The sequence below is a fragment of the Mizuhopecten yessoensis genome, unplaced genomic scaffold (assembly GCF_002113885.1).
Source record: "Mizuhopecten yessoensis strain PY_sf001 unplaced genomic scaffold, ASM211388v2 scaffold10317, whole genome shotgun sequence".
In the NCBI taxonomy this organism is placed as follows: domain Eukaryota; kingdom Metazoa; phylum Mollusca; class Bivalvia; order Pectinida; family Pectinidae; genus Mizuhopecten; species Mizuhopecten yessoensis.
The window spans coordinates 263,965-281,632 of NW_018408486.1; the positions used below are offsets into that span (position 1 = coordinate 263,965).

The 17,668-nt window shown below is 35.2% G+C and overlaps 1 protein-coding gene across 1 annotated transcript in view; it reads left to right on the forward strand.

Moving 5' to 3' along the window:
- The window catches only part of LOC110460098 (ras-related protein M-Ras-like), a 29,925-nt gene extending 17,345 nt beyond the window's left edge, over positions 1-12,580 (forward strand). The window contains exons 2-4 of the mRNA XM_021512816.1: positions 4,341-4,494; positions 11,126-11,225; positions 11,920-12,580. Of these exons, the coding sequence (XP_021368491.1) occupies positions 4,341-4,494; positions 11,126-11,225; positions 11,920-12,069 (404 nt within the window). The 3' untranslated portion in view covers positions 12,070-12,580. The remainder of the gene's footprint in view (positions 1-4,340; positions 4,495-11,125; positions 11,226-11,919) is intronic.
- The last annotated feature ends 5,088 nt before the right edge of the window (positions 12,581-17,668 follow it).

Consider the following 17,668-nt stretch of genomic DNA (forward strand, 5'->3'; position numbering starts at 1 on the left):
AGTCGCATCGACTTATCTGATTTGAATCAATGAATAATTATGTCTGATTTCATCATGTATTATTCCATGTCTGATGGGAGAAAAAAATGTAAATATAAAGCAATTGGTCAAGGTTGCAGCTGGAGGTCAAAGGTCATATTGCTGTGATGCTTGTCTGAACTGTAACTGCTGAAGGTCAAGGACAATTAGTCGGGAAACATGGATGAAAGTTTAAAATCATACTCCTTCTGTATGGTTAACTCATATTCAACCATGAAATTTCTTAATGAAATATTCCAGCCTTTGAATTGGATGAGTTCAAATGTGTCTTCAGGGGTGAATGTATGAGAGATTTTAGATAATTTGGTATAGAGTTTCCTAAAGGGTCCAGGCAGCTAGCTGATATAGGTAGATAGAGGACACAGTGCATAAGAAAACCACAATGTAGTAGAGACATGAAGGAATAAAGATATTTTTTTTAAATCCTTCATTGCTGCTTATCTATCTGTTCTCATTTATTTTTCTCATTTAATATGCATTACATATTTAACAAACCAAGACATATAGGTAAAGAGCTAAGCAGGTCCCTGGGGCTCATATTTTACTTTTGAAGTGTTCAAATCTGCACTATTCCCTACATATTAGTTTTTGTTCAAACATTTTTAGAATACAAGGTAAATGGACTGGTTCTTAGATTGTGAAGTGCTCGACTTCATATTGAAGAGAAATTTTGATTTTCTTAGTTTGAGTAAACAACTGAACATACAGATTGTAAAGGTATTGTTGGTATAGGATTAGAAATAAATAAAATTCATCAAATCAATATACATTAATGTACCTGTCAGACAGGTGCCGCTAACGGCTTTATTTTATTGGTATACAGGTAGGTGTTAAAACTCCCACAACACTTAAAGCTTGGTCCTACACAATCAACAGAATGGCGTGATTTGAATTGCTTGTACAATAGGTGTTTGTGTAAATGTTTAGCTTCGACCTGTGATTTTGGTATACAAACAGTTAACACACACAATGTTTATGTATTGGATCAGAAATCGCAACTTGTCTGTATCTAGCTTCCTAATCTTAGTCACACACCAATGTCCAATTTAATTGATGATATTTCAATAACTATTCATAACTATTTATAAATAAGTCCATCTAGAATTAATATGACCATCAGCAGGAAAAAGTGTCTTTCATTTTCCTTTCTTTTTCGGCAGTGAAATTGATCACATGCAGGCACATCTGTTTATCATGTTGTCAGAATAATGTGATCCGATCCGGTTGATGCCATGTCACTGTACATGTGCTCAGGTGATGATCACCATTTTAGGAAGAGCTCTTTATTGTCGTTTTTGCTGTAGACATCGTACTCATTTGAACTGACAAAATGAAACAAATCCTATTATTGTAGAATTATTAATGTACTTTATGGAGATTTGTCTACTCTTGATCGGGATGGTCAAAGGTTTAAATGGCTACACTGTGTCATGTTGCAATTTCATCTTCTGTCATCATATAAGTACAGTCAAACCTGTATAAAGAGACCACCTATCATCTTGTGAGAGTCCAGAATGTGGTCTTTTAACACAGGTAATACAGGTGGGGAATACGGTGGCTGAGCGGTTAAGATGTCTGACCGTCTACGACCACCACTGGGTTGCAGGTTTGAGACCCTAGGTGGGGCAGTGCTAGGTTCTGGCCACAGGTCTGTAGTTTTTCTTAGGGCACTCCGGTTTTTCTCTATCACCAAAACCCTGGCTAGTTCTTATATTTAAATGACTATGGCTGCTGATAGAATGTCAGAAACAAATCAAACCAAACCATAATACAGGTCCTTGTTACGTCAATGGGGAACATTAGAAGTGGTCTTTTAGCACAGGTGGTCGGTTAGCAGGTTAAAGATGCAGTCGAATGAGCAGGTTTGACTGTAGTAATATCTTGTTTTGTTTGGTAGATACAATATCTTTAGGATGGATTGAATCGCTGCATGAGACTAAATGAAGTCATATTACACTACCCTTGATGATATCACAAAATTATATTGGTTCAGAAATTTGTTAAAAAGTTAATAGTGGTCCTTGGGTATATTATGCATAAATGATAAAGCCTGACGGAAACTTTTTACTTTTGCAACATTTTCAAGTACAGTCATTTTTTTATTGAAATAACAAAAATATGCAAGCAGTTCGGAAATAATTGAAGTTTTCTTTTGTGTAGTAAAATTTCTCAAAATGTTTTTATAATAGTTTTCAGAGGTTTGGCTATTCGCAACTATTTTTCTTTAATAACTGTGATACACGATCCATCAATGGAACTTGTCTTGATCTCCAAAGGACTTAACCATGGGTATCCAGCAGAGACTTACAATTAGGCAGGACGCTCCTTTTAGAAAAATATTTAATAGCCGAAGGCATCAATAAAAACTATCTTAAAAGGATATGTTTTCACAGTTGGGCCGGACGTTTCAACAGAACAAACTAACCTTGCATCAATATTGAAGGCTCTTATGTCAATATGATGGAGGGATGATAATTTTTCGGGTATTGTGAGAGGTAAAACATTATACAATCCAGAGTATGGATAATGTATGAGACTGACATTTCATGGTCGCTTTCATTTCCATATCTGAGTTGTAAATGTATTCATCAGTTCTACGTCAGAGTCAGGATAGAGACTCAAGCAGAACGCATTTGGATCACTTCTGGTGAAAATCAGGCCGTGACACAGGAAATCTGTATATAATAGGATTTGGTGTCAGGGCGTTTACTTAAGTATGATTTGACCCTATCAGGATCGGCTTACCACTTGAGAAGACTGGCTCTTGTATAACTATTATTAAATGAGCTTATCAATTGACTTTCGTCTTCAGTGATACATGTCCGTGTGTGGTTTAAGTCTTTTTTTTTTCTCCCTCATCCAGGATGGATATCATTTTCAAATGGCTGATTAAATTTCATGAGAAAATTTGAAAGTGTGTACATATATGATAGCAGCCCAGTGTTAAGTGGACGGAATGTTTAAAATTTCCCTGTCAGTTTAGCCAAAGGTTGTTTAATAATATTAAGGCAAGTCAAATGATATGCGTTATCTTGGCCAAAGTCAGCTATGTTAGAACATAGATATACAAGTATAAATATGTACCGGTGTTGAAAAAATAAATAAAAAATGATTGATTGATTTAGGTCAAGTATAATATATCTTGGTTTCCTGTTACTGTTATGGGCTAAAACAGTAAGGTAAGGATTGCTACATATTTCAAGATTTAAAAAAAAAATTCAAGTGACATGCAACATATATAGCTATCTAGATGTTGAACAGTGCTTTATATTTTAACAACCGAAGTGTCATGCAAAACTTAATACTTAAACTTCAAAACAAAATTTAACTTAAGGGAGGAATAAATATTGTAAGCATAGTGTAAGTTTTGCTTGGCCTAGTAAGGTTTTAAGGGTGTGGTAAGTAGTATACTAGCATGTATATGATTGAAAGAGTGTTAAAAAGTTATTCAATTCTATAATTAAATTCTAATGCATGCTTCTAGAGTTCTATCTAGAATAAGTTCAGTTTCATGAAATGTGACTTGAATATTAATACAAAATGTGTTCTTTTTATAAATATTGAAAAATGTCACATGTCAGAAACTGAAAGATTACTGTATGTTTGTTTACCTTCACTTGAGATAGCCATCTCAAGTCCCTGGGAATCTTCAAGTTTGTAAAAGTAAAATCTAGCATACTGGATGTGAAGATATCTATAAATGTTAATGAATATTTTCTGTGTGATATGGTTACACAGTTGAATATTATGGTTGTGTATTTTTCTATAAGTTAAGTTCACATGTATGTTATGTACTGCATGAAGAAAGTATCACTTTTCACATGTTTAATGCTCGTGCTTAAAATCATCTTTCAGTAATTTCTTTATAATGACATTAATTTTTAAACATTTAGTGATTTTGACTTTGGCAGTTTAAAGTTTAAGAGAGAAAAAAACCAGTGTATTATGTTGAGAATGATATTTTAAATGAAAAAAAATACTGTTTATTATTTAATCCAGATAATGAAGATTTTGTCTAAAAATGAGATAACCATATTAATTCTAATAAAAGCCTAGACAATTTTCAGAACGCATGATAAAAACAAAAGTAGGGGTTGGCAATTATTGGAATCAATGGTAACAACCACACATCATGAAGTTAGGGAATTATTATTATTTTGAAAATCAAACTCTACAAGGCCTTTATTCTTTACATTAAATGATAAACAGGTCCTCTAATGGACTCTGGTTGGGTCTTGTGATAATCCAGCTCCGAACACAATCATCACATCCACTTGTTAATTGATATTTTTGTTTTGTAGTACTGGACACAGCCGGCCAGGAGGAGTTCAGCGCCATGAGGGAACAGTACATGCGAAAAGGTGATGGTTTTCTGCTTGTCTACTCCGTCACTGACCGCCAGAGCTACGAAAACATCGAGAACTTCTACTCTCAAATTCTTCGCGTCAAAGACAGGTATAGTTTATATTTGAAAAATGCACTTTTATGTGTAAGTGAGCACATTACTGGAAGTGTTTGTCCCTCACCTGTCAGTGTATCCTCTGTTCTGGATTCTATTATATCGCCTTCTGTCCTAAAATTGACAATTTTGTACATGGGTACTCATTGATGTGGCTGAGTGTCACATATTGAAATTGGATCATGTCCTCTCTATACAGAGTGATTGCCCTTTGTTGACCTACCTGGGCAGTCGCCATGTACCAGCTGTAGATTGGTGTTTTTTCTCCGGAAACTCCAGCTTCCCTCCACCACCAAAACCTGGCACGTCCTTAAATGACCATAGCTGTTAATTAAGGACGTAAAACACAAACAAACCAAAGCCAAAATTGTTGACCATGTATAACATTGTCCAGACAATATCTCATGTACTCTGTCATCTTCAATTGCCTCATTATGTGCCTAAGAAGTCTGCCTGTTTGGATTGTGGAGTGTCCCATATTGAAATGAGTTGGTTTGTTCCACTCTAAACAGTTATGGCCCTTTGTTAAATCTTTCATTCTTTTTTATTCTCTCCTTGTTTGTATATTTTTGGCCGGATTGCAACACAATCAGGGGTTTCAATCGGGGCTTATAGATTGGCGATTCCCGTCTTGTCTGTCCGTCTGTCTGCACTAAGGTTAAGAAGTATCCAAGTTAATAATTATCCAACATCAACTAAACTTGCATGGCTTTTGTATCTAAGGATGCTTATCACATGCGATGCTTCGGATGCTCCTTCTGACCTACATTTTTTAAACTTCAGTGACCAGGTTAAGAAGCTTGGTTAAGGTCAGTTACTAAGTAACTACTTGGTGTTCGTCAACTAAACTCTCATGGCTAAGTATCTTAAAGGATGCTTATCACATGCGATACTTTACTTGAAAATGTACTGTAGCAACCCAGCCATATCACCATAGGCATTTTGACAGTGGAAAGATATTCTACACCATCCATACCGTACTTGAACTTAAATTGCCAAGATGTCCAATTAAATATAGAGAAAAGTCAATAAATGAATATGAAAATATTTTTCTATTAACGTAAAACAGCAACATTTGGACTTAAATTGATATTATAAAAATTAATGTTTGAATGAATATTCTTAAAAAAATGTGATGATATAAATATTTGATAGGTTCTGTGAACTAGAAACTCTTCATGGTAGATAATACATATGTACTTCAATTACTTATAGATTTTTTATCATCAGTTTCAGAATAAGACATTCAAAACCATGGGATTTGTCAGTACATGCAGGTGTTGAAAAATTTAATTAATAATTAAACAGATAAATGACTGCAGTTGTCTGTACAGGGCATAGTAAACAAAACACTTAATGATATAGACAATATATATCAAGAGTAAAGTACCTGAAGCACGGCCACCAAAGAAAACTGTGATAGAGGTGTATATAAATAAATCAGATAAAAGAGCCATTGATGTCAAGCTTTATGAGGGGCGTACTGAGTGAGCAAGTATTAGCCACCCAAGTCAAGGACTCTCTCAAGACCAGTAAATCAACAGGCTTTTAATCTAATTTCTTACAATTTATTATACCTATTGAACCTTAAGGTTCCCCGTACCACTGTAAAGTGGTAACTACATATTGAAAACTTTTTTTCTTGCACCACTGTAGCTTGGATATATCATTTAAGAGAGAAAAATGCGTTGAAGAGCTTCTATGAAAAAAATATACAGACAAAATATACAAAAATGGATCTACAACATCTAGATTTCTGATTGTGAAAATGCATTGTGGGGCCAGACCAGCATTTGAACCCAGGACCTCTAATAAAAATACTGGTCACTCTAACCAACTGAGCTATCTCAGATCACAGATAGTGCACTGGTCAATGGCACAACAGTTTTTGTCAAAAATAAAATGAAGGGAAAGTAACTAAAGTGAAACCCTTTATAGTGGTTTGCCTGTAGTGGGACAGTGATTCTCAAAAAAAAAATTGCTTTAGGATGTAATTGTTTGAAACATATTTTCATTTTCACTAAGCACTAGTCTGGGACTTTAATTTACAAATAATTTATATGAATAACATTATTAGATGGTATATGTATAAATCTTGAACAATGACAACATCATGTGCCGTTTTCTGACAGATGATGATGTCACAATTTGCAAAACACTGAATGAAATGGCGCCACCATTGTTTGGGAGTGTTAAAAATTGCCTTTTGTCCATGTCAAATTAAATGTTAGCTGTTTGTATAAAAAAATAAAAATAAACAAGAGATGACTAAAGGAACTCACCATTATTCTTTAAAAAATAAATTGAAAAATAGCTTTATGATAATTGTTTGGAGCATATCTTCATTTTCACCAATCACTAGGCTGGGACTTTTATTTACAAATAATTCATGTGAAAAACATTATTTGATGGTATATGTATAAATCTAGAACAATGACGACATCATCATGTGCCGTTTTCTGACAGATGATGATTTGTAAAAATGTGACTTGAAGTGGCGCCACCATTTTTTGGGGGTGTTTAAAATTGCCCTTTGTCCATGTCAAATTAAATGTGAGCTGTTTGTTCATTAAATAAATAAAATAAGTAAGAAATGTTTATGTAGTCACCATTATTCCTGTTAAAATAATTAAAAGACAAAATTTAAATAAACCAGAAATTGCAAAGGACATTCCTTTGCTGTAGGTTTTTGTTTAGAGTCTACAATCTCACTTATATGTGCAAAATATTAACACCATGTCATAATACTTTCTTACACCATTCGAAAGTTTGGTATGAAATTTGTCAGGCAGGTGCTTATGGTAGGACTATTACGGTAGTCATTACCAGGATTAGCTATGATCAAGGTGTTTGTCTTAGGAAGTAAATATTTAATATTTATTGACAGGATATATATTGTTCATATTTTTATGATAGGTCATAAAATTGGTCTATAATATATATGTTCCAGATGTATACCTTGGGTATCGTATTAAACTTAACAAGCACCCTGGTTGTTTAGCTATTTGGGATAGCAGAACCTTCCTGCGAGTCAGCTTATATTACTAAGCATGGGCTTTTGCCGAAAAAATACGGTAATGTGAAGGGAAGGTTGCTCAGACCAAAAAAAGGACTGGGAATACTTAAAGGAATTGGGCTTTTGTTAAGTTGAATATGGTACCTTAGTAAATTGCCATAATTTTATGAAGAATTATTAATCTACTAATTGATTTTTTGCAAGGCTGTTATTTGGAGAAAAAAATCCTTTAAAAAAAAACATCTATTAGGAACTAAATTTCAATGTGTGATCTTTATTATTTATTTTTTAAACAATTATGTATCAAGTTATTTCAACTCCTGTTGTCCCTGGATGGAAGCACAAGGGATAAGAGAGGGGTGTGTGTCTTAATATTGGAGGAAACCAGCATATTTAGGCTGGTGACCAAATACCTTCTCACATCCGATTGGGGAATCAAACCCCAGTTGCCTTGATAAAAGCCGAGTTCGCTGTCCACTCTGCCACCTGGTCACCCATAGCTAAATTTTAGTGCTTGAACACCGTTACTTTGGTTCATCTGTAGACCCCAGGACAAATATATGTGACATCTCTTGCAAAATTTTTTTTTTCATTTACAGTAGCTTCCTCCAACAAATTTTGATATTATATGGATAGGGGTGTCACAATACGCTAAGAGCGGATCACGATAAATTGCAATACGTATCCCAATATATTGTCATAGGAAGGATGTGCTCAATTTTATAATAAGTTGTGGTCAGAATATTATCAAACTTAATCATATATATTATATGGATTACACAGATTTAAGATTTTTGTCAAACCAATCATCAATTACAAAATTTGAACTATTAAAGCTTGTTTTATGCTTATTGGCATATCTGTTAGAATTTGTCGTAACTTGCAAAGTTAAAACACCAAGCAGAAACATAAAAATATGCTTTTGAAAAATATTGCGATACAGCAATATTTCATCTCTGTATTGTGGTACGATACAATACACCCGTATATTGCGATATACCTGTTTTCCGATATATTGTGACAGCCCTAATTATGGGGAGGTTTGCTGATACATTACATCAACATCTAATTGTTCAGCAAGCTTCCTGACAGTGTCTGTGTCAGCTATATGCAAACTTAAGTAAAACAATAGACATTTAAGATGCCTTCAGGCAGTTTTGTATCAAACTTTTTTTCTCCACAAAATTAGATATTGTTGTACAATCTAGCAGTGTGTTTGATGTCGCTGTAGTATACATCAATCTCTGTCAGCTGTCAGCACCTCACTTGTTTTACCTCATTCTGTCGCACTTTCATGGGAATTTTAAAAATAACAAATTGAAATGTCAGCTTTACATTTGAGTTATATTTTTATTTATTTTTAATGTATATAATATGAAACATGCATGTTAATGAATAATATTAGGAAATTCCGTTGGCATTTACTTTGTATGTAATTTACTGTCAATGCCCAATTTACTATTATATGACAAATGACCCATTTTGATAGGTCTTTTTCATTTTGTACACTCATGATAATTATATTAAAAGACATTCAACTATTTTCATCCAAACAGTTTTGTTTCCATGTTCAGTGAAACCATGCTTTTCCAAACAATTGATCTCTGTGTTGCTTGGAACATCGGTAGTCCAGACAACTTGTTTGCAGGGAACTTGGTTTGTCCTGACAGTTTGGTTTCTGTGTACAGAAGAACCGTTCAGGTCTGGACAGTTTGGTTTCTGTGTACAGTAGAACCATTAAGGTCCGGACAGTTAGGTTTCTGTGTACAGTAGAACCGTTCAGGTCTGGACCGTTTGGTTTCTGTGTACAGTAGAACCGGTCAGGTCTGGACCATTTGGTTTCTGTGTACAGTAGAACCATTAAGGTCCGGACAGTTAGGTTTCTGTATACAGAAGAACAGTTCAGGTCTGGACAGTTTGGTTTCTGTGCACAGTAGAACCATTAAGGTCCGGGCAGTTAGGTTTCTGTGTACAGAAGAACTGTTCAGGTCCGGACAGTTTGGTTTCTGTGTACAGGAGAACCGTTCAGGTCCGGACAGTTAGGTTTCTGTGTACAGTAGACCCAGTCAGGTCTGGACCAGTTGGTTTCTGTGTACAGTAGAACCATTAAGGTCCGGACAGTTAGGTTTCTGTGTACAGTAGACCCAGTCAGGTCTGGACCAGTTGGTTTCTGTGTACAGTAGAACCATTAAGGTCCGGACAGTTAGGTTTCTGTATACAGAAGAACAGTTCAGGTCTGGACAGTTTGGTTTCTGTGCACAGTAGAACCATTAAGGTCCGGGCAGTTAGGTTTCTGTGTACAGAAGAACTCTTCAGGTCCGGACAGTTTGGTTTCTGTGTACAGGAGAACCGTTCAGGTCCGGACAGTTAGGTTTCTGTGTACAGTAGACCCAGTCAGGTCTGGACCAGTTGGTTTCTGTGTACAGTAGAACCATTAAGGTCCGGACAGTTAGGTTTCTGTATACAGAAGAACAGTTCAGGTCTGGACAGTTTGGTTTCTGTGCACAGTAGAACCATTAAGGTCCGGGCAGTTAGGTTTCTGTGTACAGAAGATCTGTTCAGGTCCGGACAGTTTGGTTTCTGTGTACAGTAGAACCATTAAGGTCCGGACAGTTAGGTTTCTGTATACAGAAGAACAGTTCAGGTCTGGACAGTTTGGTTTCTGTGCACAGTAGAACCATTAAGGTCCGGGCAGTTAGGTTTCTGTGTACAGAAGATCTGTTCAGGTCCGGACAGTTTGGTTTCTGTGTACAGGAGAACCGTTCAGGTCCGGACAGTTAGGTTTCTGTGTACAGTAGACCCAGTCAGGTCTGGACCAGTTGGTTTCTGTGTACAGTAGAACCATTAAGGTCCGGACAGTTAGGTTTCTGTGTACAGTAGACCCAGTCAGGTCTGGACCAGTTGGTTTCTGTGTACAGTAGAACCATTAAGGTCCGGACAGTTAGGTTTCTGTATACAGAAGAACAGTTCAGGTCTGGACAGTTTGGTTTCTGTGTACAGTAGAACCATTAAGGTCCGGGCAGTTAGGTTTCTGTGTACAGAAGAACTGTTCAGGTCCGGACAGTTTGGTTTCTGTGTACAGAAGAACCGTTCAGGTCCGGACAGTTTGGTTTCTGTGTACAGAAGAAACGTTCAGGTCCAGTCAGTTAGGTTTCTGTGTACAGAAGAACTGTTCAGGTCCGGACAGTTAGGTTTCTGTGTACAGAAGAACAGTTCAGGTCTAGACAGTTTGGTTTCTGTGTACAGTAGAACTGTTCAGGTCTGGACAGTTTGGTTTCTGTGTACAGTAGAACCGTTCAGGTCCTTACAGTTTGGTTTCTGTGTACAGTAGAACCGTTCAGGTCTGGACAGTTGTGTCTGTATACAGTAGAACCTTGTTAGTCCATCCAGATCATAGGATCCTGTGTACAGTGGAATTCTCCTTAGTCCAGACATCATTATTTTTGTGTGTTATCTAAGGGTAACAGTTTTGAATCCAAAGTCATGCATATTTTCCTTTCAGATTTAAAAGTTTGTAAATTCAATCTCACAAATTGGAATTTTCATTTAGCTAATAAAGATTGAGCGCCTGATTGTTTCACCATCTGATATTATTTTGTTTTATTTTCCAGAGATAACTATCCCATGGTACTGGTAGCGAACAAAGTAGACTTGGTGGCTCTGCGTAAAGTGTCAGATGAGCTGGGCAACAATTTAGCTCGACATCTTAGGGTAAGTCTCAAAATAAGGAAAACATTCATCTTGTATACTGATATAATCAGATTAAGATTTTGGTCAAGTTTAGAATAAGTTAAACTTGTGTAGCATAAGATCAAGTTAAGTCTTAAACAGGGTAACAGCATTGTAACCTTTCTTCTTATCCCACAAAGTCTTAAAAACAAGACATAAGCACTTACCTGCCTGGCATGCTAAGGGTGAGTCTGGGCTATATGACAGAGCTCAAAAGCTGAGGTAAGTCTTAGAAAAGGGTAAGGACTTTGCTTGCAAGTTTATGATGAATCTTTAACCCTTTCAACCCTAGATAACTTTAGTAGACTCTACCATACATTCATCTGGATGAGTCTATTATGGTCTACAGTGGTGAAAGGGTTACATAGGCTAGCAACATGTAGTTCGCAACCTTAGGGAGATCGATCGCGAGCACCTTTACTCAGCTACTCTATCAGAAGGTCTTCATAACAAAAGTATCTGGAGAGGATAGGAGTCAGATTGAAGTCTGTGTGGCGGAACATATATAAATCTTCAAAAAAAATTGGTTCACAATGAATTTTTCTTTATATTTAATTCGTAAAATCTGTGGTCATGCAAGCATGCAATGTCGGATAGAAAAAAAAAGATCTGTTACGGCGAAGTCATCATCAAGTGGATGTGCTGCAGTTTAATTGATTGTGTTGCTATTTTTCAGTTACAATACATAGAAACAAGTGCCAAAGGTCCCCCGCTGAACGTTGATAAGGCTTTTCACGAACTTGTACGTGTGATACGAAGACAGCCACAGGATCCCAAGAGAGAACGACGGCACACGGGCAAGAAAAGGAGGTGCACCATACTGTGATAGGACTATATTTGTTACATTGTTTTGTATTATGTTATATAGCAAGTTGTTAAAGTCTGGTAAACTTCATGTTAAAAAGCACAGGAGAACTTCTTGATTTACAGAGTTCATATACTGTATGGGTAATTTTTAAATGAATGAATTCAACAAATTCTTAATTTATGAATTCTAACAATGGCTGTTGTTTGTAGTAGATGAACTATTGTTGTTTTCTACCTGTTGTGTCATATTAGGCTCTTACCAGGGCCGTTTTCGTTAAAACGGTCAAACCGGTCGGACCACTGTTGTTCGTTTATCAGATAAGGTCGGACCTGGTAGTCTGATGCTGTTTTTAGGTGAGCCTGCACAAAGCCTTGCAAGGCCTGCATAAACATTTGCAGGTCCGCCAGGATTATACCCGAAATTGTTACATTTATATAAACAAACAGGTCCTAGGTTTTAATCAGATTTGCCCGGTTAATTCTACTTAATTCTTAATAGAGTTCCCTCCCTTTACTCATGTGAGGGATCTTTGTTTGTTTGTTTGTTTGTTTGTTTGATTTTGTTTAACGTCCTATTAACAGCTAAGGTCATTTAAGGACGGCCTCCCCTGTGTGCAAGATGCATGCGTGTAGTGTATGTGTGTGTATTTTGGGAGGCTGCGATATGTTCGTGTTCGAGGGATCTAAAATAATTGCAAAATTTCCACCAAAAATGAGTTTCAACGACTGTCTTTTTCTGCTGTTGATTCTTGTCTGATTTTACGTGATGTCCTTAGAGTAACGTGTCTGTAAACTCAAAGGTCTGTTTACTGTTCTCAATCAAAATTACAGTATTCACTATTGTGCACGGACAAATGTGAAATTAAATTGTCACAGGGAAGGTTTTGTGTAACCAAGTGCACTAGATGATACAGATTACCATGGTTACCATTCAAGAACTGTCAAATTTAGAAGAATTAAAATTCTGTTGATTGTAGGGAAAAGTGATAGGAAAAGTTATTTTTTGTTTTTTTCCTGTTTTTTGCACAAGAACTTCAAAATTACTTTTTCTTGCAAAAGATGTTATTTTAATGAGTGTGAGAACCCCTTGATTGCAGTTGACCTTAGAAAGTTAATTAAATGTTTTATAATCATATGCAGATAGACATTCCTCAATTTTGTAGCAGGATTTTTGTTTTAATTTAATGCTATTGTAATAAATGTAATTAAGTGATTTTTCGAACTATTTGTGATACTTGATGTGCTAGTTTTGTTTGTTTGTTTTTTGAAAAAAATGGCCATTTGAGAAGAAATATGTACACAGCTGTATACTTGATAAGTCAATATGATTTACAAACTAAAAAAACATCAGTTCTGGATAATGTTATTACGTTCGGTAAATTTGCGTTCTTTAAATATCTTGACCGTTTTTCTCCTGTGGAGAAATTATTTTTTATTCTTTTCTTCCCCCAAATGTAATTTAAACTTAACCACAAATTTAAAAGGTCTGGAATAGGAATAATAAAGGGGATCAAAAATGAATAACTAAATGCAAGAATTTTTACATTTTTATGCTATATGCATGTATGCCAAAAAATACAAACCAGTCTAAAAATAAACCGCCAATCAAAACTTGGATAGGTTCTTTTTACATCATAACTGGATTTTATATTATATGAAGCGAAATGTTTTGTCACTGTAGATTTGTTCATTATTTAAGTCATTTGATTAAGATTGTTTGTTTATTACAACTATGGTACAGATTGCATTAGGAGTTGTATCATATTCAGGCTAAGTGACATGTGTGGGAGCATTGCTTGAATATCTTGGTGAGTTATTAGTAATAACATGAAGGCCAGATTCGTATAAGAATGTCTATTAGTTATAACATGAAGGCCAGATTTGTATAAGAATGTCTATTAGTTATAACATGAAGGGCAGATTCGTATAAGAATGTCTATTAGTTATAACATGAAGGGCAGATTCGTATAAGAACATTTGTTAAGAGATAATGTAGTGCTGTGACCTGATACACGGGTAGACTGTGAATTCCTGATCTCACGTTTCTTGTTATGTACCGTAAATACAAGTATCATAATGTGCTCATGACGAAATGATTGTATGAAATGACTAATACTCTGTAACCTGAAATATTTGTGAGATTTATGTGTAGAAATTATTTTCTGGATTACTTTGGTAATGAAGTTCAATTTTACCAAGCGAACATTTCATGTTCTGCAGAAGTGGAATAATTCTGATTTGATCATTATATTAATGATAGTAAAAGGATCATGATGAAAAGATTATCATCTCGTCTCCTCTATGAATGAAGGAAGACATATTGTATTGGCACTAGTTCTTCTGGTTCTAAATCTTCTGATATAATCTTGTATGGGTAGTGTCATTTAAATTATAAATGATATACTGATGAAATATACCTGCATCACCACATGAGGTGGTCAGTGAACTGTATTTCGGTCACTGTGACCTCAAGGTCAAAGGTTACATAAATGAAAAACAATTAGTGAAATCTTGTTTGAGCTGTAAATTTGAGTTATTGAATAGATTCTTATGAAAATGAACAATTATTAAGATTTGAATCTGATTTGTCTCTCACAAATATGCAATATATCGAGGTCACCACCAGGTGTCATACACCTCTAGGTCAAAGGTCAAAGAATTTGTTCACAAAAACAAATCTTGTTTAAAGTTATGTTAGAAATTAATTATCATGATGAGAGAGTTGATTCGTTGTTGTTGTATCATACTTTGTTATATATTGTTGAAATTTTATGATTGTTTCATTTATTGAAAATAGATTTAATGACGATACAAGAGGCTTTTGTGTGAGTGAGTGTGTATGAGTTTAGTAGCGCTTACAAGTAAAATGCCATATGTGTATTTTATGTATAGAATAAGTAATTATTTTAATAAAATGCTAGACATGCTGGAGAGAATTATAAATCAAATGTTGAAAGTGACGATGAAATTAAATATTATTATGAAAACCTGTAAGATTCTCTATGTGATGTTAGTTTGTAACGATATACATACTGCTAAAAACAATAACGAGTGATTGAGTTATCTCCCTTGGTTGAGTTATCTCCCTTGCTTTATTTGCCAAGGCTACATTCGCGTATCTGGTTGAAATGGTTGAACCTGTAAAGAAAACGACAGGTACAGATTTGGACCGAGGCTGACCTCAGGAAAATTTGGTACGTGTAGATTGAGGGGTCCAGACGTAACTGACCGAAACTAAAATGCTGACTATTGTCAATTTGTGTTATTTCTTTCTTAAACAATGTCAAGTCACATGTAGTTTTTAAGATACGTTATGTAATTAAGTGGACGTATGGAAGGAGGGCATGTTTTTCTTGATATATTGTTTTTAATTCTCCGAAACAACGGTCCAAGTGCCTTCGTTTATCGTGGAAAATTTCTGCGCCACACGAATGTTCAACCGGTATACGCGAATGTAGCCCAACTAGTCTTAAATTTTGCATTCAGTGATCTTCTATCAATCTGCTCAAATGCCTGAAAAAAATATATATAAATAGTTGAAGATCCTGTTCTCTTCCAACCTTCAAGGAATGAATGAAAATTATTTTGTTTCTAAAACTTGATACCAAATTTAGACTGCAGACTAGAGAGCTAGTTTGAATTGTAACAGTTTTTTGTATTATTTTTATAAATATCTAGGTCCCACAATGTACTGTATTATTCTTTGAGCTCATCTATATTAGATTTTAAATTATTATTGTTTTTAATTCCCTTCCTATGTGTATGATACTTTTATGCTTTTACAGATAATTTCTTACTTTATATCGTTGCTTTTACATCTATTTACATTATTAGACTGTGTAACGTAATATTTACGCCATCATTCCAAATCATTTTAGTTCCATGCTCTGATACATACTTTTAGCTGATATGCTCAATGTCATTTGTTTTTTATGGTTCAGTTGTTTGATATGTGAATTTTACAGAGGGAATAATCATTATAATATAGATCCGATTCAAATCAAATCCATCACTTCATTCCTCTGCATTCTATAGAGACCATTCACCCAATAAATCTGATGCTAAATATATTTCCAGTGAAACCTGTAAAAATAATCCACCCCGGGAAGCCAAAAAAGTACTGTTACCTATGAATATAAGCTCGGCTTACAATAAAATCAATAAATATGAAGCATTATAGGTGGTTGCATTAGCTAGTTTGACTGCATGCATGTTTCCCAATATCAAGAATTTTGATTATGTTTTGCTGGGTGGCCGAAGATGAAGATCACTTGAGGCTACCTAGTCTAGTGGTAGGACGCTGGGCTTGTGACCGAAGGGTTGCAGGTTCGAGTCACGTCATGGCACTGTGTTGTATCTTAGAGCAAGATGCTTTACTCCGCTTGTTCCAGTCTACTCAGCTGTAAATAAGTACGTGGTTGGGCAGTGCTAGAATTGTTGAGTGCTAGGCTAGCTGTGAGCGCCGAAATGGCAGCACTGGCTGTATGCTCCCCGGGGAGTTGAGAAATGTATTGGCTAGTTGCAAAGGCCCTATAACCACGGATAATAATTTGTGAACAGCTTTGAGATGACCTACGAACTAAGTTGTGATAAAGCGGTATATAAGAACCTCAAATTATTATTATTATTATTGAATGGCAACATAATCCCTGGTGCAGTGCTGTCTGATACTACACTTAAGTGTATTGTCGAGGAACACAACGAAGGATTTATTTTGAATCTGATAAGGAGTATTGTAGAGAGATAACAAATCCTATGATAGATGATGTATAATGCTATTTCTCCTGTTACTTTTTGATTTCATACCCTCAGCCCATTAAATAGCTAAAAAGTGTTGACCCTATAATATAGATATCACATTCATTATATATAGTGTCTAGCGTTGTCGGAGAATATTCCATGGATAGAACCAAGCTAGGTAGGCCTTGAGCAAATGTAGTACGTATCTACTTCATTGTACGGTCGACAAGTATTTCAACATGTCATGTACAAATTGCAGTAGTATTTTTTCTCTCATCTGAATTTTTTGTTTACAATAAGTAAAATACCAACAAAATGTCAAAGGAAAGTATAAAACAGAAATGGCAGATATGACAGACCTTTTTATCAATGATAATGTTGAATTTCCATTGACGCCATGTTAAATATGAAGGTGATAGGAATTGGAAAATTTGTCTCGGCCAATCAGATTTCAGAATTTTCATGTAAGAATAACAAAAATATTTTGATTTACCTCATATGCTACCATGTCATTGCTATACGGGTCATAGACGAAAAAGTGTGGTTTTGAAGTGGTAGTTCTTTCATTCAATTGAATATAAATCGTAAAAACCCTATATTTCTTGCACACCAGTGAATACATAATCTTCTAAAATGCACATGTTAAATTATATAAACCCTTGCTGTTGAGACAAAACAAAAATGTGTTCCTTTTCGATAGCATGAGCTCCTTTGAAATGCATTTTGTATGTAATGATGAGTTAACTATACTGTATTATCAAAGGCGAAATATCGTGTCTGTCTTGTGCGAAGTTGATTCTAATATTTACTTTATATCTTTGTTTACTCAATGTCTGCTTCGGTCACCAAAAACTAAATCTTGCTGTGTTCATTCAAGT